The following is a 24,075-nucleotide window of genomic DNA, read 5'->3' on the forward strand; positions in this document are numbered from 1 at the left end:
CCATTATATAAAGGGTTCACCATTTGGTTCAAGGGCCAGCACCCCCACTATATAATTGTGCCAGCACCCTTGGCACTAGGAATTATTTTGTGGACATACTCTGTGTTATACGGGAGGTCAGACTAGATGATCACCACAATCCTTTCTGGCCTTGGAATTTAGGAGACTTGATCTTTCAAGCTCTTTCCCATGGCCAGATGCTTGCATACATACACAGCCTGTGGATTACAGTGGGATCCATGGCACAGGATGGCTTGCAGAATTGGGCTATTAGCTGGTAATTTTTGTGAGGCAGAAATTGTCTTTCTTCCCACTGATAACAATCAGCCCCTGGTCTCTTACTGCGGTCTTTAGACATTATAAGAATATATATAATAATAATGGGTCGTGCTCAGTGTTGACCTAACTCTGCTCCCATTGGGAATTTGATCACTGAAGTCAATGGGAGCAGAATTAGACCAATACTGGGTGCTTCTGAAAATCCCACATAGGTGCTGGAGCTGGGGATGCGGCAGCTTGAAGTGGATTATATTATATCCAGGGTTTACAGTTAAAATGGCTCTCAGCACCCCTGAAATCCCACCCAATAATAACAACAAGTATTTGCAAGATCCAACTCTTTATTCAGAATATGTGTCATTTCTTTTGGGCAACCTTAATGAATTCAGTGTGTTTTCAGCAGCTCTTGCTCTTTTTAGCGTAAATTAGCCTCTGAGAAAAGTTCACTTGAAATTAACCCTATTTTTATTCAAGTTGATATTCACAAGTGGCAAGTGTATCACATTTTATCTGACGTGTTTTCAAAGAGGGCAATCAAAACCTCGGCTTCCTTTCTGGTTAGCAACCCAACGCTATTGTTATCAGATGATTGCCCCCATTGTCATGGCCAGATTGGGCTGAAGCCTTAGTTTAATTTAGCAGTACAGGATCATAAATACATCAGCAGACTCCATTAGAAAGAGACATGCTGAAAAGAGCCTTTTTCTCCTTTATGTTTTGCATTTATACATCTGCCTAATTGAAAAGCCGTGGCAGGGGATTAAGATCATGGAAGTTGTTACGAAGAAGGACATTCCGTGCATGTCGATGAATAACCGAGTGTCTGGAGGGGCCAGTCTAGCTCTGAACAGGGATAACAGCACAGTGTTCTCCCACATCACACACAGGCTAATACATGTCAACATTTTCAGCTTCCTCGTGGCACAAGGTCATGTCTGCAGCATGCAGTGGCATTGTGAAGAGGGCTGTGCGAGCAACATGAAAGCATGGGACTACAGCGAATGGTTGATTTAGGTATTTCAGTGGGCAAGGATGGTGTAGGGCAGGGGTAGACTGCAGACCGTGGGCCAAATCTGGACCCCCAGACATTTTTGAATGGACCATGGCATCTTTTTATTTACTTCTTATCATTATTATTGTTGTTTTATTATGATGTTCTCTAGAGCCTATCCTGGATTATACTTTGACCAAGAAATTTGGACCTGGACAAAAAATCATTGACTACTCCTGGCGTAGGGGCTGCACTGGTGTGGGGGAGAAGGGTGTAGGGGAAAAATGGGAGAGAAGACGTGTGTGTCTCATTTGTTCCCTTGCTGCATTCAAAGAGGAGAGCCAAATACTTCAGCCACCTAATACCTAGGGCAACCCCAGGGAAGTCAATGGGATGGCAACAGGGGAGCAAATCAATGCAAAATATGGCCCTATAGTCCAATATTTTTCAGATGTTCTGTTTTAAGGGCCTGATCCACAACCCATTGAAATCAGTGGACAGACTCTCAACCAGTCAATCCTTCAGGACATTCCTGACCTGGTAGGGAGATAGACCCAGATGAGCTAATGGATCCTTTTCTGCCCAGGTCTTCAAAATGATCTGCTCATTTATCCAGGAGGAAAAGAGAAAGATACACTCCAAGTGAAAAAAGAAAAGGAGTACTTGTGGCATCTTAGAGACTAACAAATTTAATAGAGCATAAGCTTTCGTGAGCTACAGCTCACTTCATCCAAATGCATCCGATGAAGTGAGCTGTAGCTCATGAAAGCTTATGCTCTATTAAATTTGTTAGTCTCTAAGGTGCCACAAGTCCTCCTTTTCTTTTTGCGAATACAGACTAACAGGGCTGCTACTCTGAAACCTGTCATTATGCAAGACTCCAAGTGACTGGCTGAAGGCTATTAAGCTGTGACAGATGCCATGGTGATGAATTGTGTGTGTGTGTGTGTGTGTGTGTGTGTGTGTGTGTGTGTGTGTGTGTAAAAGAAGGATTTCCTGGAGACAGACACAGCATCATGAAGGAGAGAGGGGGAATCTATTAAAAAGCCTCCCTTAAAATCCCTGCCCAGTGGGTGACCCACCGGACTTGGGGCATAGGTGCAAAGGACCAGAGGCTGCTGCTCTCCCTGCATCCGCAGGCTGAGCTTTGCCTAGTTACCCAGAGGGCTGGGAAGAGCAGGGCTTGGAGAGGGGAGGAGAGATCCCGCTGTGGAGGGCTCTGAGAGAGGCGGGGAAGGGGGGGGGGCGCATTCACCCTGAACAGTCTGCAAGCCCCAGAAGGAAACCAGAGAAAGGGAGGCATTTCTGAAGCAGCAGCGGGGGGGGGGGGGGGGCGAAGCTCCAGGGGACACCCACCTGCCGTAGGGATCCCAGAAGCAGCCGCCAGCCAAACCAACCCCTCTCCCCGGGCCCCCAGATCTTTAAAAGCGGCGGCGGGGCGGGGGTGAGAGGAGGAGGGGGGGTTAAAGACAAGGAAGCAAAGGGATCCAGAGCAAAGGCAGGTAAGCGTCTCCCCTTCACCCATTCCTTCACACACACACACACACACACACACACACACCCGTAGCCGGGGGACCCCTGCCACTAAAGGACCTGGAGTGAGCCCCCCCCTTACCAGGGAAGGAGCCAGGCTTTGAAGATCCCAGACGGGGAGTTTCTCTCTCTGCTCTTCGGGGCGCGCTTGGACAACTTTGCAGCTGCTGGAGCGCCGGGCGGCACCTGCAACTTCCCTCCCTTTGGACGCACCACCCGGAGCCTGGGAGAATCCAGCTGGTCGCTGGGGGGAAGTGGAAATTTTGGGGACCTCCCCCCCCTTTTGCTGAGTAGCCCTCTCCCTGGTGTTTCCCAGCCTCCGAGCCCCTGTGAGGGCCCCAGGCTTCGCAACCATGCCCCGTTCACACGGGGGAACCTTTCCCACGCGGATCCTGGCACCGCTTTTCTTTTCTTGCAGCGTGTTATCCGCAGCTGCCCCCGCCGCGGCGGCAGGTAGGTCGCGGCTCCCCCTGGCCTGCCCCCTATCGCCACGGATTGCCGTGGGGCTGGGCTGGGCGCACTCGGCAGCCAGCTGCTTGCCGTTCACGCCCGTTTTGAAGCCCGTAAAGGGGTGGGGCGGGAAGGGGGGGGGGGGGAATCTGATCCTCCTTGAGCTGGCTTCGGGGGGAGAAGAGTCGGCTCGGAGCTGGAGCCCGGGCGGGTGTGCTATCTACTTGGGCTCCTCTGAACTGGAGAATCCGCTGGGAAGCGGGGGGCAGTTTATTTCCCACCTTGCAAAGAAGAATCCATGGACATGCAGGTAACCCTGCCCCCTGGGTTTTTTTTTCCCATTTGCCAAAAGGAAGCAGGGACTGGAAGAGAGGCGGGTGGAGAGATTTATGGGGCTGGGGTTTGTGGCATTCACCAGTGTCTATTGCCAGGCCAGTGCTGGGGCACAAGGAATGGGCATTGGAAAGATCTTTCATCTTTTGGTGTCCCTTTTTCATCTCCAATTTGTCCTCAAAAAGAAAAGGAGGACTTGTGGCACCTTAGAGACTAACACATTTATTTGAGCCTAAGCTTTCGTGAGCTACAGCTCACTTCATCGGATGCACCTCAGGGATCCTGCCTTTGTCTCCTAAAAGAGTTAGGCACCTATACCATTCTGAGCTGGGCATCTAACTCCCTTAGGCTCCTTTGAAATCCCAGCCGATTGATGGCCAAATTTACATAGACTTTCCCTCTGCGTCTTGCAATCTATTAGTAAGAGAAAAGACTTTAATAATTGATCAGAGAGGGGGGTGGCAAAGTGCATCTGAACTGACTTCGCTTGAGGGGTAAAGTAAATAGGAGGCTGAGACCAGAGTGGTATCAAGTTTGTATTAATAATGCAAATATTTTAATCATACACAGTCTGGAGTTCCCATTTCCTTAAAACTTTCCTTCTTAGAGCAGATCGGAAATAACGGAGGAATTGTTTGTAAAGCCAGGTGAAAAGGGCCTTTCCCCCCAAGGGGATTTATGCATCTGTCTCTTTGTGGGGTCCTTGACCAGGGCTGTGTTGGTTGTTTTAATGAGACATTTATATGAAAGGCATGGAAGTTCAAGCAGACAATATAACTAGAGTTCCCAAGTCCCCACTAGAGCTATTGATCAAACCTCCTGAGAATGTAGGTGCTTAAAATAGTTAGAAAGTTTATCTTTCCTAAAGGACAATGTGTGGCGTGCTTGTTCATGCAAATAGCTCTGGATGGCTAAAAGTTGCTTTCAAATACAGCAGTGACTGCAGGGGAGTTATATCAAAGAATCTGAGCCCATCTGCACATGTACATTGCATATGTGTTCATGCCCATGTACATATAAATGCATACATAATACAGTGACAAATGACCCAGGCAGTCCTAAGCAATCACCTTGCATGCAGCAAAAAATGGAGTGCTTGCCTAATAGAGGTTAGTTTTTAAAGAAAACACAAAGTTTTTTAGGGATGCTTTAAAGTGATCACTTATAGGTGGGGAGAGTTGCCTGTGGAGGTGGTTGTTGAAGATGTCTATGTAGATCTTGTCATAGCAGACAAGCTCCACTTGTTTGATCTTTGTAATGAGCAATGAGCTGGAGAGGTTATAGCAACAGAAGCTGTACAAGTGGAGCAAAATGCTAGAGTCACCAGTAGATAGGCAGGGACTGCAAGAAGTGCATGTGTTTATTGGGAAACAAATGCATAGAATTTTGCTTAGTTAGGGTTACAATCCAGACAGAAAATATTTACTCTTTGTATGTGAGATCTAGATACATATTATTAATAGAGTGCCCACAAGTATATGTGTGAATGCCAAACCATCACTGCTCATTCTAACTGTGATTGTACCATTTAACACCTTTTCATGGATAGTTGCATGAAACCACTTTCATTTACATGAATTATAGAATCATTGAATCATAGAAATGTAGGGCTGCTGGAATGACTTTCACATGAACAAGTGTATTTGTGTACGAAGAAAAGTATTCACTGTTCATTAATCACTATTCACTATTCTTCCATTTAAAACATTTTAGACAACCAGTCAGGGAGCAGAAATAATGCCATGTGACTTATGTGGCCACTCACACACCATGAACCATTAGTCAAAAGGAATAATTTATGAACATGCCAAAGTCTGAAAAATTTTGGATGAATTATTCCGCAAAGACTTGCAAATTGCAAATATGCATTTATGAATATTTTATAAACTGAAAAGGGCACAGTTCATGGAATAATTTATCACAATGAATTATTTGTCCTGCTCTAATATGTATATAAAATAAATAATGGCTGGGCATGAGGGTGATAACACTAAAATTGTCAGCAGAAAAATATAATTGCTAAAAATTTGATACATTACCCAAAGCCAAAATTCTAACACATTGTATATTTTCCCTCAAAGTCAGTCACTATTTGTGTTATCAACTAATCAGGTGAAAAAATCTCTATTGTATTTATTTATTTATTTATTTATTTTGAAGCAGAAACAGAAGAAAAGGCTTTATTTTGTGAAAAATGGAAAATGGAACAATTTTTGTTTCACTAAAATTTATCACAATTTTTTCATTTCTTAAAAATTTTGTCAACAGGTTTTGCAAATGTTGGTTTCACTTCAGCTGAGGAAAAAAATATTTCTCTTGTTTTTTAAAATGTTTTTTTCCAATGAGAAAAAACGGACATTTGAAAAAGTGAGAAAAAATACTTTCATTTTTTCCCAACTTTTCCATCCCTGTTTCCATGGGGGAGAAGCAAAAACTGTGAACGCTGAATTTTAAAAAATTGAAATTTGCTAAAAATAATTGCGATTGAAAATTGAAAAATTTCCACAAAAATGGAAATTTCCATTTAGTTCTTTTTTTAAAAAAAGGTTTTATTGCAAAATCTTTGCCCAACTCTGTTTATTAAGAGAGAGACAAGGTAGGTGAGGTAACATCTTTTACTGGACCAACTTTGGCAGAATGCGCAAGCTTTCGAGCTCCTCCTCAGGTCTGGGAAGGAAGCAGAGTGTGTGAGTTAAATACAAGGTGGGATAGATTGTTAAGCAGAAGGGGTAACAGTGGGAGGTCACTTGAAATGCAGTGGGAGACTGGGGGTTAGATTGATATGCATAGAGAGTTTGAAGGTTGCCAGCAGTGCTAAGGGCTTGCCTACACTGAAAATGCTACAGTGTAGACTCTACCTATGCCAACAGAAGGGTTCACCCATTGCCCTAGGTAATCTACTTCCCAAGAGGCAGTAGCTAGGTTGACAGAAGAATTCTGTTCTCGACCTAGCACTGGCTACTCTGGGAGTTGGATCAGGGTATCTACGTCTCTCAGGGGGATGTTCACATTCCTGAGAGACATAGTTATACAGATGTCAAATCAACCAGCTAAAAACAAGCAATGTTGGGTTTGAAATGTTAAAAGCTTGGTGAGTTTTTTGGGCAGATTGTGGCCCATGGGTTTTTCCTCTTAATTAATGGGCCACTTCTTGTGTGTGTGTGTGGGGGGGGGGTTCCTTTGGGGATGCGAGCAGCCTGGCTTACCTCCTTGTTCAGTGTGATGATGTTTACTAAGCCCTCTCCCTGGCAGGGTAGTTGTAATGAAACAGTGTCCCTGCTAAATCCCTGGCTTTTGGTATCTAGCAGAGTTACACATTTATTATATTGTTTTATGCCCCTGCCTACCTCAACACACACTCCTCCTAAGGCCAGATCCTCAGGTACTGTGTACTGGCACAGTTCCTTTGACTTCAACAGAGCGTCACCCGTTTATGCCGGCTGAGGGTCCGCTCCTTCATTTCAAGCCCCTCCTCTTGCTTCACCTGTTAAATGAAGAGCTGGATTTCCCTCTTTGCAGTCTTTGGTGGAGAAGCAGTGAGCTCAGCTGCTCTGCCTCCCCATTCTCTTGTATTTGAGGAAGGGGGCAGTATCCTTGCATCACAAAAGGAGCACTCTTAAGAGGCAGTAGTGCAGCCATTTTTCTCCCCATCAAAACCAGTAGCTCCACTGGCACATTGTGGGAAACTTTGAGAAACAATCAAAATTGAGGCACAATTCTACTGATGTGTCCTGGCTATTTGCCCAGGTGCTTTTTCTATTACTAATACCATCATTTGCTTTAAAACAGGATCTATCTGGCAGGTTCGAATTTCATCTGCTCCTGCTGCTTATTCTTCACTGAAAAGCCATAATCTAACTTTCTGTTATCTCAATTCTCTTTACACCAAGTACATTTGATGCTGTACAGAGAAGATTATGATTCCAGTTGGCGAATAAGCCGCAGGAGCCGATGAAATCCTCACCCACAAAGATTCTGGTTTTTATGCGACTTCTTCCTGATCTCTGTTGGCGACAAGTTTATGTCCTGAAGTTTTAGGCTTGATAAGCCTTAGCTTTGCTATTGTAACTATGGTACTGTATATAGCACAATTTGGAGCAAGTACACTGAATTGCAAGCCTAATTTATGAATGCAGTTACCAACACTGCAAATTCAAACTGCACCGTTGAATCTGCAAATGTCAGACATTTGTGTGTCTGAATGATCATTTGCATGCACAAATATCTGATTTCATGCATGCAATAAAGGTAATTGTACATCCAAATCATGAACACAACTGGACATGTAAAGTTTGGAGAATCGAGCCCTAGCTTATTAAAATTTTAAAAAAAATTAAAATCCTATTTACTGCTCTTCTCTTTAAGCTGTTTATTTACCTTCTATATTTCTTTCAGCTTGGAGTATGAAAAGCAATAAAACCAGTTTTGCCTTTGCTTATAGTCATTTTCATTCTCAGGTCCTCAGGGCAGCAATGGATGGGTTTCAAATATGTATAACAACCCCACATATATCATCTTAGCGGTTGAAACTGAGATCTTCAGCACTGAAACCATATGAATCCAATGGTGGAGCTCCATTAGCTGGCAGCAGTAGTACGTTCTTAGTAATGGAAACATTTCTCTAAATCTGAAATGTGGGTTGTACCAGCCTATGATCTGAGAGAACCCCTTGAAGGCAGCTTTCTTGAATCCTTAAAAAACATAGGCTGAAGATGGGTGGTGAAATGGAAATGACAGTACAGCAGAGAAGTAACTGCTGCTGGCAAGGGTGAGGTGATACTGATCTCCTGTCTAAAGCGCTTTGAGACCTATGGGGGTCAAGTGCTGTATAAGAGCTAAGTATTATTATTATTGATTCATTAAAGATGCTGAAATAGCAGATGGAGAGTGGAGCTACTGGAGTCTACAACAGCAAAACTCTTCTTTCTATATAAAGATGTGCACTGAAGAGCTATGCTTCCCTCCATGTCCTATTTTCTCCCCCAAAGAAGAAAACATTCTTCCCCTGTTCTCTACCCCATGCTCCCCTGGGATATGCCTGTCCCATAAATAATGATAACCTCATGTTCCCTGCCCATTTCCTCTTGTCTGCCAACCCAGCACATCTTTGTGTGGTGCCATTCAGGACTGCATATCTATATTCCCCATCCCCAACTTGCATTCCTGATGTGGCCTGCTTCTTCCTTCCCCAGATAGTTCTCAAACAGAGCAAACAATTTGGACCCAATAAGGAAGGGAGGCTGGTCACATCAGAACAAGCCAGGGGAGGAGAATTGCTCCTGGCAAAGTGCAGACATATCAACTCAAGTCTTTCTCAACCCTAGTCTCTTGCCTTGATATCACAAAGCAGAGAGAAACTCAGAGCTTGAATGTCTTCAGATATCTGCAAAAAGAAAAGGAGTACTTGTGGCACCTTAGAGACTAACAAATTTATTAGAGCATAAGCTTTCGTGAGCTACAGCTCACTTCATCGGATGCATCCGATGAAGTGAGCTGTAGCTCACGAAAGCTTATGCTCTAATAAATTTGTTAGTCTCTAAGGTGCCACAAGTACTCCTTTTCTTTTTGCGAATACAGACTAACACGGCTGCTACTCTGAAACCTTCAGATATCTGAAGACATTCATTCATTACCAATTAGTGCATCTGGCTTTCAACCCTTAGGGGGCATTGGCACAAAAGGCAGAGGTTCAAAGTTTTTCAAGACTGCCAGAGCCAGCACACAAATAGGAGGGTTCTTAAGAGTTAAAACTTTGCCCACACATTCCCCCACTGGGTGTGCTGAGCTCCGAGATAGCTGTCTTTGTACTTCTCCCCCAGTAAGGCATCCAGACCTCAAATGTAGGGACGACGATAGTTTCTTGTGAATTTAGCCAGCACTCAGGGTATCATGGATTGATGGAAATTTGTGAAAGATTTTGCGGTAAAAATTGCAACATGATGAGTTTAGAAGTAGTATTTTATCATGTAAGCAACAGCTATGTGGTTTCCATGGAACTGAAAATACAAAATGCACCAAATAGAATCTAATAAGAGTGCCAGGGCTAAAACTCCTGCTTTTACAAAATAGAATAAAATAAAAATCTGTTGAGGAATCTCTAAAGAAAAAAGTCATTAGGACCTTGGTTTTGCATCTCCACTGAGAATCGTTTCTTCCAGCAGCACAAGTTCCTTTCCCAACCATGCTGGGACACGGCCAGAACTGGCACACCACAGGGAAGAGTACCATTCACAGAAGCACCAGCTCCACTTTCTGTAGAACATGGGTGGTAATGTATTTGGAGGCTCCTCAGTTAAATATTAACCTAGCCCACTCCTCTTTAGTGTGTGAGTTATACAATCTCAGAAGCTACTTACCTACTGTATCTATCAAGGGTCTTTTATCAGGGCCATCACCGCACTGTCAAAAACACAAGGTAATGTGGCCGTTCATCAGGTACAGAACCTTCAAATTCCCCACCAATTTCTTTTCTCCCATATTTGCTTTTGTTTCATAGAGTTTAATGGCAGACGGGACTATTAGATCATTTAATCTGACCTTCTGTAAATCACAGGCCCTTAAATTTCATCCATTTACTCCTGTATGGAGCTCAGTAACTTGTATTTGGCTAAAGCATATCTTCCAGAAAGAGCATCCAGTCTTGACTGGAAGACGTCACCATGTACTTGTGATCTTCAACCACAGTCGCCTTCAGTTTTCTGTCCTAATCTTCGTGCATTTTTTTGTCTTCGCTGGCACATCTTCCCCAATTGCAAATGATAAAGTGGACTGTTTTCTTCAGACATGGACTCCACACCTGCAAATTTCAAAACCAGAACAAACTATTTCCTACTATTACTGAGAGCTTGAGGAACTTACACTGTGGCCCACTGTGAATGTAGTGGATGAAAGAGAGAGAAGTAATCTCCTGAGCTGACCGCAAGGTTCTTAATGTAAACTCTTCTGCAATTCTACACTGTCTGTTTTGCACCTCATTACGCTTGTAGTGGTGGCTTTATAAACTAGCTAGACAGAGTGCTCATGCAAGAGATACAGTAAATAACATCAGTGTGAGTCAGGCATAGTAGAGGCAGAAGCTTGGAAAAGGTCCCCTTACTCCGCTTGGCTAATAAACCGTAACTCCTACTCAAATGTATGTGACCTAGTAGATAGTGTACTGGGCTGAGAAACAGGAGACCTGCATTTTGTCCTAGCCCACCTAGCTGGACCTTGGGCAAGTTGTTTCACCTCTGGGCCATGCCTTCCCCGCCTGCAAAAGGTTTGATAATGATGCTGACCTCCTTTGTAAAGTGGCTTGAGATCTACTGAAATAAAATGATCTATAAGAGCTGGGAATTATTATTACTGATTGTCAGGACACCCAGGCTCACGGAAGGCGTTTCCTTGACACAGAGCTCAAATCATAAGTTGGGGTCATGCAGAAAGAGCTTAATGGACTTAGAATTTAGAACTGGAAATGAGCTGATCTGTTCCTTTCTAATGCAGTTTTCTTTGCATTCATGAGTGCTATGTCTAGTGCTTTGTCTATTCTTAAATGTTCCAGAACATAGGACCTCCCATCATAGATATAAGTGAATTTATACTCAGGCTTTGTTTGCTGTAATGGATGGTTTTATTTTTCCCCACCTACACAGATGCTGATGTCTCCCGTGGGTTTTCAATTGGTTCAGGCAGACTGTAAGTGGCATCTGAATCTATCAGCTCAGATTGTTTCTATGTGAGCAGGCAGATCCGGGAAGTATTTCAGTGGAATGAGCCTCAGCTGCAAATATGGTCTGGATTTTAAAAACACCCTTCTCCCCTTAGGCATTTAGATTTGGAATTTCAGTTCACACCTGTTGCTACTCACAATGGATTAATGCATAGCCATTACGGACCAGAATATAGCAAATGATGGGTAGATTTTAAACCAATCAGCAGCTATAGGTGAGCCCAGATTTTCAAAAGGCCTCAGCCCAGTAGGTTCTATTGTGACACTTTGGTTGCTAAAAACCCTTTGAAAATCTGGCCCTAAATTAATGACTAATCTCTTTCAGTAGGAGCTCAGGTGATTTTTTCACACTGGAAAGCAGAGAATTTCATCTTCTTTTTGGGTCCCGGAAAGAGGTGAGGCATAAGGCAGATGGGCTGTAGAATCATTCAAATGACACATTGTCTTCGAAGTGGCATGAGACAATGCGCAGAAATTAACATTCGTGACCGGCACTGCTTTCTTGGGAAAAGATTGCTCATGCTACCCACATGCCAGCACAATGTTTTAAACAATGATGGGCAAAAAACAATATATAAAACTCACTTTTTGGTTTCAAAGCTTTAGAGTAGTGATGGGCTTGACCTAGAACTCTGGATCCAAATGCCTAGAACTCAGGATCTTGACCTAGAACTCTGGATCCTGAACTTTGGAGTGTTCAAAATCTGCATCTGTATTTGAAAGTTCCATCTCTGCTTTTCAGGCGTATTCCTTTCCAAACAGCTCCTGAGGATGAAACCGAGACTTATGTGCACCTATTGTGATGAGCTATTGGTCTGTTCCAGCTTGGTGATTAATCATAGAATAGAATCATAGATTCTTAAATTATTATTTATTGGGGATACTGTATACCAATGCAACAGCTGCTTGATACAAAAACGATTGTTGGTTACACTTGTAATTACATTTATGGTACACTGAGCAATGCCTACAACAAATGCTTAATGAAAAATCCAGTTCTGGATGTTGCCCATCAAATGAATGACTTTTCAAAATTCTTTTCTCTTCTCTTTCTTCTTTCCTTTTCTTATTTCAGGAACAAGATGGTTGTGAATTTTAATCTATCTCAGCCTTAACAAAAATTGGGAAAGGAAAAATGGATCATTTATATTTTTCCAGTGCTTTTGGCATGGAGGTCAGTGCCCAAGATGTAAATTCCTCCTCACTGATGAACATGACAGACAATAGGACTATGCCAGGACTGCCTGTGTCCAAAGACATTCACACAGTTCTTATCTCTATCATATATCTCCTTGTATGTGCAATCGGACTCAGTGGGAACACCCTGGTCATTTATGTGGTTTTGCGTTATGCCAAGATGAAAACAGTCACCAACATTTACATCTTGAATTTAGCAGTAGCTGATGTACTCTTCATGCTTGGCTTGCCGTTCCTGGCTACTCAGAACGCCATCTCTTACTGGCCCTTTGGCTCCTTTTTGTGTCGGCTCATTATGACCGTAGATGGCATTAATCAATTCACCAGTATCTTTTGCTTGACTGTCATGAGTATGGATCGCTACCTTGCAGTAGTTCATCCCATCAAGTCCACCAAATGGCGGCGTCCAAGGGTGGCCAAACTGATCAGTATAACAGTCTGGACTTTCTCAATCTTGGTGGTTCTTCCAGTCATTATATTTTCAGATGTTCAGGAACACCTTCACACCTGCAACTTGAACTGGCCAGAGCCAGTAAACATATGGTCAGCAGCCTTCATCATTTACACATCGGTCTTAGGATTTTTTGGACCCCTGATGGTGATCTGCCTCTGCTACCTGCTGATCGTGATTAAGGTCAAGTCTTCTGGGGTCCGAGTTGGGTCTTCAAGGTGCAGACGGTCAGAGAGGAAAGTGACCAGGATGGTGGTCATCATTGTGGTTGTCTTTGTGTTTTGCTGGCTCCCGTTTTATATACTGAACATTGTCAATTTGATATCCACCTTGCCAGAAGAACCTGGGTTACTTGGTGTTTACTTCTTTGTCGTGGTTCTGTCCTATGCAAACAGCTGTGCCAACCCCATACTTTATGGATTTCTCTCTGACAACTTCAAGCAGAGTTTTCAGAAAGTTTTATGTCTCCGGAAGGGTAATGGTGTTGAAGACGGAGATCCAACCAAGCACAGGCAGGAGAACAGCAGCCGCTTGCAAGAAGCAATGCTAACCCAGAGAAACATGGAATTCAATGGACATATGCAAACAAGTAAGGTGTAAGGTCCTGGCTTGAAAAACTGTAAATAAACTGCAGAGCTGAAAAACTGGGGGGATCAAAATCAGAAATGAAACTGAAATCCTGAGACCCACAAGCTCAAACAAATGTACGTAGATTCCCCCTCCCCCATGAAAGAATTATGGATTATATTGGATTCTGTGGAATGCCTAAGGCACTGTACCTAAAGCAATCAGATGTGTTACCACTTTCTCTTTCTATATGCTGGGGACAGATTTACTGGTACATTCTGGCTGCTCTGTGCCATTCTGGTGATGCAAAGCAGCTGTGACCCTGTTTTAACAATCCTATTTGATTTTTGGTCAGCAAAAAGCAAAGAGTGTATTGGTTCATTTGCCCCAAAATATTCTCAAAAGTTTGTTAAGTGAATGTTTTATATTAAAAAAGGAAAAAGCACTATTTCTTAAGTTTCAGAGTAGCAGCCGTGTTAGTCTGTATTCGCAAAAAGAAAAGGAGTACTTGTGGCACCTTAAAGACTAACAAATTTATTAGAGCATAAGCTTTCGTGAGCTACAGCCTGCATGCATCCGATGAAGTGAGCTGTAGCTCACGGAAGCTTATGCTCTAATAAATTTGTTAGTCTCTAAGGTGTCACAAGTACTCCTTTTCTTTTTATTTCTTAAGTGGAAGTTTTCAAAGGAACAGCTCACAGCACTAATTTACTGATCTTGGAAGTATGCATATGCCATAGTTTTGAGGTGCTGCTTAACCATTTGCATTGTTTTACTGTAATTAATCCACATAAGAGACTCCAAACGCAGTGCTCAGAAGTGTCTCAAATCAATTGAAAAAAAAACCCAGAAATAAAAATATCTTGAAAAAGAATTATTAAATGAATATGAAATGGAAAATGCATTCATAGTACGTATGATATTCTAAACCAAGCTGCTTATGAAATGTAATGCCGTCACTTTATTACTATGTAAATGACAGTGATTGTGAAGTCCTGAAAAGCTGTTTTGTGTCTATTTATTGGCTCTGAATGTAACTGTGGATCTGAATTTAAATCGTATTTTCAGAAATTAAAACAAGTTGAATTCCCTCTTGGCTAGCAGGCTGATATCTTTTCCTACCATTCTAAGTCACCTCATGCTGAAACTGATACAGCTTTGTCCTTGATGTTTAACTTATCATAGAGCCAACTATTGTTATTATTTATTATTTGTATGACAGTAGGGCCTACGTGCTACAGCCAAGATCGGGGCACACTAACACCTAATGAGAGACATTATGCCTTGATGAGCTTACAATCAAAGTAGACAAGACAGACAGGAAAAGAGAGGTCAGTGACAGATCCAGGAAGGGCACCTCAGTGTCCTGAGTCCCAGCCCAGTGCCCTATCCAATGGGCCAATTTGCTCCTCAGCCAAAAACCAGAAAGGAATACTGATATGCTGTTTTCCTCTTTCCAAACTAGTGCCTTGGTTTTTTAATCCTGAAACAAGCTATTTATTTTGCCTAGATATTGTTTCTTGTCACTACTGCTGTTCAAATAACTGTTGCCCTTCCATAAGTATGTTTATTTGTATGAAATAAAGGACATAGAAGCATGAAAGTAAGAGATAGAAAAGACCTATTCCAACAGGGCATCTAAGCCAGCCCTTCAACCTTTACTGGATTGCTCCCTGCAGTACACGGGCCTTTTATGGCTTATCTCTGGGGAGCTTTGCTGAGCCCTAATGCACCAAATAAATGTCAGCGTGATATTTGTACAAGCAACAAGACAGTCTATTCAAATAGCTGTAAACAGAGCATGATGATAACTTGGTCCCATTTATATTGCAAGGAAAAATATTAGAAGAGTTACTGTAGAGTAAGAGGGCATATTCGGAGGTTCTTGTTAAGTTTTACGCATACCTGCACATTTACTTTATGCGTATGATTTTGAAAAAATACGCTGGCAGCTTGAGAAACTTTTTTCCTTACTGAAGTGTAAACACCAGGCTGTTATTGTAGGGTTTTTCCAGGGTTTTAAATCATTGGGAGAAAAACTAAGTCCATACGCAAAACTATGAATTTTTGTACCAAGGTAAGAGAGCTCTTGAGAAAAATGGAGACAATGGACCGGATTCGCTGCTGGCATAAAGAGGCATCGCTCCATTGACATGAAATGAGCAATCTTGAGTTATGTCAGCTGAACATCCGTCCCATGATTATTTTCACAATCTTTCACTTTGGGATCCTAACCTCTTAATGGGGCGAAGATGATACCACTTCTATGTGGAACGAATTGGTAGGTGTTGAACCCGTGTCACTCAATGATTGCCTGTTCCGTTCGTTCCTTCAGAAGTATCTGGCATTGGCCACTGTCGGAAGACAGGATATTGAGCTAGATGGACCATTGGTTTGATCCAGTGTGGCCGTTCTTATGTTCTTATATATTTAGGGCACATATAAGACCATGACCACATCTAGCATTAAAGATCTGACCCAAATCAATGGCAAAGCTCCGATTGACTTCACTGCAGACACTACCGAAGTCAATTGATTTTAGGAGACTTTGAGTCAGGCCCTTATTGACAAGCTTCTTATTTCAGCAGAGAGAAGCCACAGATTGAATGGGCTTGGAGCAGCATTATCCACTGATCCCTGGATGTACTGGGTGAAATATAGGCTGCAGTGAAGTCAATCGGAGTTTTGCCATTGATTTCAATGGGGCCAGAATTTCGCCTATGCACAAGTTATTATCTGAACCCTGCTGCTTATCCAAATTCATCTCACATGCTGTGTTCCATTCAGATATCCGGGGCTCCTGGGAAGGGACAGTAGAGGGCTGAGGCTACTGGGAAGGAGTGGGTGTAGGGGTTCCTGGGCCAGAGTGCTGGTGCCTGAGCGGGTGAGGAGAGGGTCAGGCGGGGCCACAACCAGTAGCTATTTTCTTCTGTGCCTCAGAAGAGCGTGTTAGCCTAGGGTCCAGTGATGGGTAATCCAGCCCTGCATATGGGGCACTGAGGGGTTGTGCATAACCCTACATGCCTGTGTGTGTGCTGGGGCAGGCATGTTAAGGAGCCTTCCCCCCTTCTTTGACCTCATAGAGAAGCCAGGCAGAGTCTTGTTCTCCCACTGCACAATGACTGGGGGACCCTCGAGGCAGCGCTCTGGGAGCGGGAGGAGTGGACTCAGAATAAGGCCAGGGCCTTGCCTCCTGCGTGGAACAGAATATGTTCCTCCTAGTAACAGCATATATTGTGATGCAGATACCTCGGGGGCTCAGGCAACGCCTCTGGGAGCTGCTACCATTGTGTAAACCTCCCTCACGCCTCTCTTAGGCAGTCACTTGAAACCATAATGCAGCCCTGAGTCAACTTGTTGACTTATTCATGCAATGTATATATATTTCCTGAGTTATCGGGACATCGCAGCACCCTCTGTGACAAAGTTCCTGCTCTGCCTTGGTGGGTCTTGTGCTTATTGGCGGATTTGCTCACCTTGGAGCTTCACAGCAGCCCTCAGCTTGGCTGTTTTTCTGAACCCAGAGTCCAGGTCGACTCCTCCTGTGTCTGACCAGGAGTTGGGAGGATTTGGGGGGAACCTGGGCCCGCCCTCTACTCCGGGTTCCAGCCCAGGGCCCTGTGGAATGCAGCTGTCTAGAGAGCCTCCTGGAACAGCTGTGTGACAACAACAACTCCCTGGGCTACTTCCCCATGGCCTCCTCCCAACACCTTCTTTATCCTGACCACAGGACCTTCCTCCTGGTGTCTGATAATGCTTGTACACCTCAGTCCTCCAACAGTCCACGTTCTCACTCTCAGCTCCTAGTGCCTCTTGCTCCCAGCTCCTCTCACACACACCCACCACAAACTGAAGTGAGCTCCTTTTTAAAACCCAAGTGCCCTGATTAGCCTGCCTTAATTGATTCTAGCAGCTTCTTGATTGGCTGCAGGTGTTCTAATCAGCCTGTCTTAATTGTCTCCAGAAGGTTCCTGATTGTTCTGGAACCTTCCCTGTTACCTTACCTAGGGAAAAGGGATCTACTTAGCCTGGGGCTAATATATCTGCCTTCTATTACTCTCCTATAGCCATCTGGCTTGACCCTGTCACACCTCCCTTAGCTACATGGAGCAATGAGTGCACACATTTTATTCCCATTCCACCATTTCCATCTGTTGCCACCAGATGATTAGCTGGATATTCCTCACTGGTGTCATGCTGAGAAAACCTTTCTAAGTCTATAGATATGTTTATAAGTGGCAGTAATAATGAATTACTCCACACAGGGATGGCTTGAGGCTTAGTGTTTGTAAAATGCTCTGCAAACATACAAAGCTATGCAGTGTTATTCAATGTACATGACTAATTGGTATGGAACATCAGCATCTACAGAGTAACAGCTGGGGCCACCTTGACATGGAGGAAAGAACAGAGCTGGGTGCACAAGACTGGTAAAGCTGAGTACCTCTGGTGATCAGTGACTTGTCTCTGTAAAGCCAAATATTAAAATGGTCATAATAAGTTGGCAGGGTTCTATTCCTAGCTCTGCCAGGGCCTGCTGAGTGACTTTGGGTAAACCATTTCACCTCTCTGTGCCTCAGTTTCCCCATTTTACAAATAACACTCATCTCCTTGATAAAGTGCTTTCAGATCTATGGATGAAAAGTGCTATACAAGCGGTAGGTATAATTTACTGAGCACCACCAATGAGCATGGTGCTGTACAGAACACAGAGAAGCCAAAGTCCCTGCCTTCAGGACCTTACAGTTTAGGAGGCCAAGACAATATCCAGTATCCCAGGTAACCAGGGAATGAAAGGTGTTACCAATACAGTGTTGCCAACTCTTGTGATTTTTCTCATGAGTCTTGCAAAGTTTTTCTTAAAACTCCAACTGCTGGAACCAAGAGATTGCTTGAGAATCTCAGCTTTTCTTTAAAACAAAAAGGTAAGTTTCTAGCCCTCATGGTTGTGAAGAAAAGCTTGAAAATGGAGGGGCGTCTGGGCCAAATCTGAACGAGGGGCAACGTGACCTTGCACGCGTGGTCACAGCACTGCTCAGGTTTGGCCCAGCTGCTAGGCTTGCCACCTGGCCCTTTGTTAACCCGCCTGGACCTTTTTTCTGAGGGCTTGCTGGTCTGGCAAATGCAGCTGTAAGCTGCCCACTGGCTGCCATGCATGCCAACACATTTCCAGATCAAGCCCCATGCCATCGGCGTGTGGGTCATTTGCTCACTAGGAGCGTTCCTGGGGCCATTCTCTTAAAGGTCAAGAAACCAGAAGGCAAATAAAATGAACCTCAACTTTCATTATCTTAAAAAATATCCTGATTTTTAAGCCACTCACATGATTTTTGAAGCCTAGGTCATCATTTTTAAATGCTTGGGGATGGCAATTCTGGTTACATATGTGATTGTGCTTAAGAAAATATTTATAAGTGGACAGGGCCATTATAAGTGTTAGAGTAATTACAAATTTGAAGCTAGTTTGCTACACAAGCCTATTTAGATTAGAGATGGGACCATTCTACAATTTTCAGATCCAGAACTGGATCCAGATTTCAAACTATCCCAAATTTGGCCCCAGGCTGGTTGGTTTGGCTCATTATAGAGAGAAAGGGGCCAGTCACACAATTCGGAATCAGATCTAGATTTAAAACCCACCTCCACGAAGTTCAGGGCTCTTCGGATCTGACCTCAATGTAAGTGAGATGCATTTTCAGGTAGAAGTCTAGCATTTCCAGGAGCACTTTGGAAGTGTTGCTTTAAAAGAAGGAAAGGAAAAAAAACCACCAGAACTTTTTGCAGTTCACATCAAGCACCGAGGTGCAGATCCTCAAAGGTATCAAAGCACCTAACCCATTGGCCCTAATGACTGGGGACATGTGAAAAAACACGGATACAACGGATGGAAGAATGACTGAGTTGAGTGTCTGTGAGTCAGTGAAAGAGAGAGAGAGATACATCATGTGCAAAACAGCATTTCACCAGGGAAAGCAGCCAAGAACATTCATAAGGACCAGCAGCTGGGGAAGAATGGAACTATCACTCCATTGGGTGACAACAGCTGGGAAGTGCTGACTTCAAATGTCAACCACTCTGTAGCAGTAAGGGCATTTTTTTTCTTTTCGTGAGAAGCCAATGGCCAACGTTTCGACCACTTTGAGCTGCATAGGGAGCTAAAGAGGTGCTGTAAATGAAGATCCAGAATTTTATTGCTTTGCACACACAGATATAGTGCTGTACCCGGAGATATCACTGTTACAATAATGCCATGTGCTTAGGCATTATCTGCTTTTCTTTCCGTGATCATTTTATAACATACTGGAAAGAAAAGCAAATGATGCTTGATGCCAACATGCTTTACAAACATTAATACTTTTCCTGTTCTAACACAGCCACCGGCTTTTACTTGAGAGGAAAAGAAAAACTTAGGTTTTAGAACAATATGCTTGCTGCATATCAAGAATTTCTATTACCACATTCCATTCCTTTCTCTGAGACATAAAATTGGGCCAACGTGTATTGATAGACTATTATCTCAGGATAAATCTCCAGGATGTGCTTTTTTCTTCAGACATATTTTAAAGCAATTCCTTTAGTCTCTCTGTTAAACACATTGTAGAAGAGTAGATTTTGTCAGATAGTTTGCCCATTAAATGAAACAAGCTACCATTCTTTTCTTATACCTTCTGGATTCTAAATGCCCTTTTTTAAATAATCGAAATGTCACCATTGTTATTATTTGTGTTACAACAGCACTGAGATCAAGGCCCTATTGTGTTAGGTGCTGTACAAACCCATAATCAGAGACAGTTCTTTCCCCACAGAGTTTACAATGTAAGTAGACACCCAGTCAAAAGGTGGAGAAAGGAAGTATTATTATCCTCATTTTATAGAGAGGGGAAACTGAGGCATACAGAGATAAGTGACTTGTCCAAAGGAGGGCATTCATTTCAGAAAAATTCTGTGGGCAGGGGGAAGCAAAGCTGTGTCAGCAAATAGAATCATGAATGAAAAAATTTGGCAATTATTGCTTTCCTAAATAACACCTCCAAAATCTGCAGGAAGGGGTGTGGGGGGGAGACAACAAAATAGAAGACAACATGGAGCAAACATGCCCATGAAAAGTCAAGACAGGGCAAACCACTGATTTTGGGGAGCAACTGCCCCCCTTGTCCCATAGCAAATGACACTGTGGTCCAAAGTCACACTGAGAGTCCAAGACAGAGCTTGGACCAGGAGTTCTGCTGCTTTACCCCGAAGGCCATCCTTCCTCACTCCACGTTCACACTGCACGCTATTCTGCTATAAATTCAGCTAGCCCATTGAGGAGGTATCAATACATTAAACGGTCCTAACTCCAAGAAGGCCTTATGGCATCATGGATGGCTTTATTACTGATGCTGGAGCAAATAAAAGGAGCCTCATGAAACCAAAAGCTCCATAATCAGTTCAGCATCACTGAAAATAAGGGAAAGCACCAGAGCTTGTCCTATGGATGATGGGCTGTGGCACCAGCTTGATCTGGAAATGTGTTGGCAAGCTGGATAGGCCTGGCATTTTGCCCAAATGGGAAACCATTCCAAAATTGACCCAGGGTTCTCGAATTAGAAGAGAAGGATGTGAAATGTCCAAGATTTGATCTCCATTTGGCAGAGACAAGGAGATCAGGATTATTGGGTGATTATTGATTTCAGTCTCTTGATTATCCAAGGACCAAGGCAAGAATGGCTTTTGCAGCATTTTTATTGTCTACATCCTAACTAAATGGTAGTTGTGCTAACACATAGGCACCTTCCTGTGGTGCATTGGGGCTGCTTTGCACCAGCAGATCCTGCCCCCGGAAGATATCCCCATTATAGGGCAGTGTTTGGGTGGCATAGAGCCACTGCAGAGTCCCTAAGCCATCCCCACACCCCCAGCTGCCAGTGCAGAGTGCCAGAGGGCACCTATACACTCAGCTAACAACAGTGGCTCCAATGACCCCTCCAGGCAACTGGTGTAGAATAGAGTAGCTTTAAGGCTTCTCTGAGGAATGATCTAGTTCCCAATCAAGTCAAGGGACATCATTCCCTTTCCTTCATTAGGAGCTGGAACAGGCCTTAATTTAGCCTGAGAGATTGGCCCTGTGCATGAACTGTCTGAGGATCAGGAAACAAAAGTGGATTAAAGCTTTTATGTTTCTCCTCCTGAGCTGCAGCCTGGTTTCTATTAAATTTCCCTTGAGAAGCAGTTACAATATTTTAGAAACGTTTGTACCATTTACCTGCCAGACTACGAAAGGCTCTTGATTAGGGAAATATAGTATTGATTTCCTTTCTAATTTTTTCTTTAAACTAATTTTATTTATTAAGCAGATTAATAGCTTTGCTCTGCTGGCTAAATAAATGTTTTGGAAGGAATGCTAGCTTTGCTAACATATTTAATTCAATGTAATAGATACCTTAATGTGTCCTAACTAATGAGAAAGAGATGGCTTCCCATGTTCATAGGCTCTCCACAGAGGAAGGGTGGACTTCTGATTAAGGTACCAGCTAGAACACAAAAGATCTGGATTCAATTCCTATTCTGGCCTGCCCTCCCTATTTGCCCCATAGGCAAGTTACAGGCTCTCAGTTCTCCATCTGTAAAATGACAACAATACACTTCCTTTCTTCCATCCTGTGACAGAGTGCCAGGGGCCGATAGCTGACCCAGCACTCTGGTCACTAAAGAATGAGCTATCCCCACCAGGAGAGGACTTAATTGGGAGATGGGTGCTCAGTGACCTAATTAGTCAGGAGGTGGACAAGTTAATGAGAGTAATCAACTCATCAGCTAGGAACAACCACAGGACAGGAAAGAAGTGCAAGGAAAGAGGCTGGCAGAGGCCATGGAGATAGGATCGTCAGACAAAACAATCTTTCCCTCTCCCTTCCTGGAGAGTGGGATAAGGGGGAAGTTTATTTCCAACTGCAAGGGGCTGCGTGAGGTCATACTGGTGGATGGGACCCAATACATGACACAGTGATGCTTGCAAATGCATAAGCAACCAGGCTGTTTGCAGTTGTCCAGAGGGTGGAGAAGACTGCCCTGTCATGCAACCTTGGCCTGATTACATTATGAGATCTTTGGGGCAGAGACTGCTTTCTACTATGGCTGTGCTCAATGCCTGCATGATAGGGCCCCAATCTCAGTTGTCTGGGCACTACTGTAATTGCTGTTTTAAAGGAATTGTTGGTTCAATAATTTGTTGTCGCTCTGAAATACAAATCTTACAGTTCTTCTTCTTGGGGTTTTATAGCTGGCAAAATGTGCTAGATTGACAGCACTGTTGACTGAAATCATCTAATTAACTACAGAAAATGTACAGCCTGGTGAGGGGTAATGAAAAACCATCTTGCTGTGATTCCTTTTGGAGAAGGACCTCTTCTGAGCAAGAGTGAGTTTCAAATGCTACTCTAGTTCAGGGCAGAGGATTGGAGAGTTCAGGTGCTCCGAGGCTTAATGGAACTTAGAAAGCACTCACATATAGAATCATAGATGTGTCAGGCTGGAAGGGATGTTGAGAGGTCAGGTCCAGTCCCCTGTGCTGAGGCAGGACCAGGTAAACCTAGAGCATCCCTGACAGGTGTTTGTCCAACCTGTGCTTAAAAAAATCAACCAATGATGGGAATTCCACAATCTTCCCTGGGAAGCCTATTCCAGAGCTTAACTACCATTGTAGGTAGGAAGTTTTTTTCCTAATATCTCATCTAAATCTTCCTTGCTGCAGATTAAGCCTATTAATTATTTCTTGTCCTACCTCCAGTAGACCTGGAGTACAACTGACAACCCTCCTCTTGCTCACAGCCCTTATCATCATCATCCTTCAGTGGTGTTGGCTGACCCTGTAGGTCCCCTGAGAACATTGTAACTCGCATTGAGTAGTTCCCCATTGAAATCAAGGCAACTACTCACAGTGTGAGGATATCAGAATCTACCCTATAGATTCTTCCTCTGTGGAAGATCTTTTAGAATTAACCTCTCACCCATATCTTCCTATCACCCTCACTCCCCTCAAGGAGAACCTTACTCCGGGAGTTGCCTCATTGAAACGAATGGGTGAGTATGAGGGGAAGAATTAGCACATACAACCTGGGACGAGGACTTTCAGCATTGTCCTAAGTCTTCTCACTCTGGAGTCAATGGTTCCACCTGGGGAGATTTAAGCTCAGCTTTCTTCTGGCCCCATTGGATAAGATTTGCCCTTACTTTCCTATTTCCTTCCTGTCTTTGGGTCACTAATGTATTTCCTTCTCTTCAAGCTTTGCTCAGAAGAGGTGTATGACTAGAATGCCATTTTGTTTCTGATTTTAACACAAACCACTCAGAATACATTAGAAGTAGGGCTGTCAAGAGATTTAAAAAATGAATCGCGATTAATCGCACTGTTAATAGAATACCATTTATTTAAATATTTTTGGATGCTTTCTACATTTTCAAATATATTGATTTCAATTACAACACTGAATACAAAGTGTACCATGCTCACTTTATTTTTACTACAAATGTGTACTGTAAAAAAACAAAAGAAATAGTATTTTTCAATTCATCTAATACAAG

General features: G+C 43.4%; 1 protein-coding gene across 2 annotated transcripts; it reads left to right on the top strand.

Moving 5' to 3' along the window:
* The first annotated feature begins 2,398 nt into the window (after nucleotides 1-2,398).
* On the top strand, nucleotides 2,399-13,956 carry SSTR5 (somatostatin receptor 5). Of its 2 annotated transcripts, XM_043493365.1 has the most exons (3): nucleotides 2,399-2,772; nucleotides 11,629-11,633; nucleotides 12,373-13,956. In XM_043493365.1, the coding sequence occupies exon 3, from the start codon at nucleotides 12,433-12,435 to the stop codon at nucleotides 13,543-13,545; it is 1,113 nt and encodes a 370-aa protein (XP_043349300.1). In that variant the 5' UTR covers nucleotides 2,399-2,772; nucleotides 11,629-11,633; nucleotides 12,373-12,432; the 3' UTR covers nucleotides 13,546-13,956. The 2 variants fall into 2 exon arrangements, with proteins under 2 accessions (XP_043349300.1, XP_038275427.1); XM_038419499.2 differs by lacking the exons at nucleotides 2,399-2,772; nucleotides 11,629-11,633 and adding an exon at nucleotides 3,432-3,563.
* The last annotated feature ends 10,119 nt before the right edge of the window (nucleotides 13,957-24,075 follow it).

Source organism: Dermochelys coriacea, chromosome 10, assembly GCF_009764565.3.
Source record: "Dermochelys coriacea isolate rDerCor1 chromosome 10, rDerCor1.pri.v4, whole genome shotgun sequence".
Lineage (NCBI taxonomy): Eukaryota > Metazoa > Chordata > Testudines > Dermochelyidae > Dermochelys > Dermochelys coriacea.

Excerpts from the sequence above, each read along its gene's own strand:
- SSTR5 (XM_043493365.1), top strand. The coding sequence starts at position 12,433 with ATGGATCATTTATATTTTTCCAGTGCTTTTGGCATGGAGGTCAGTGCC.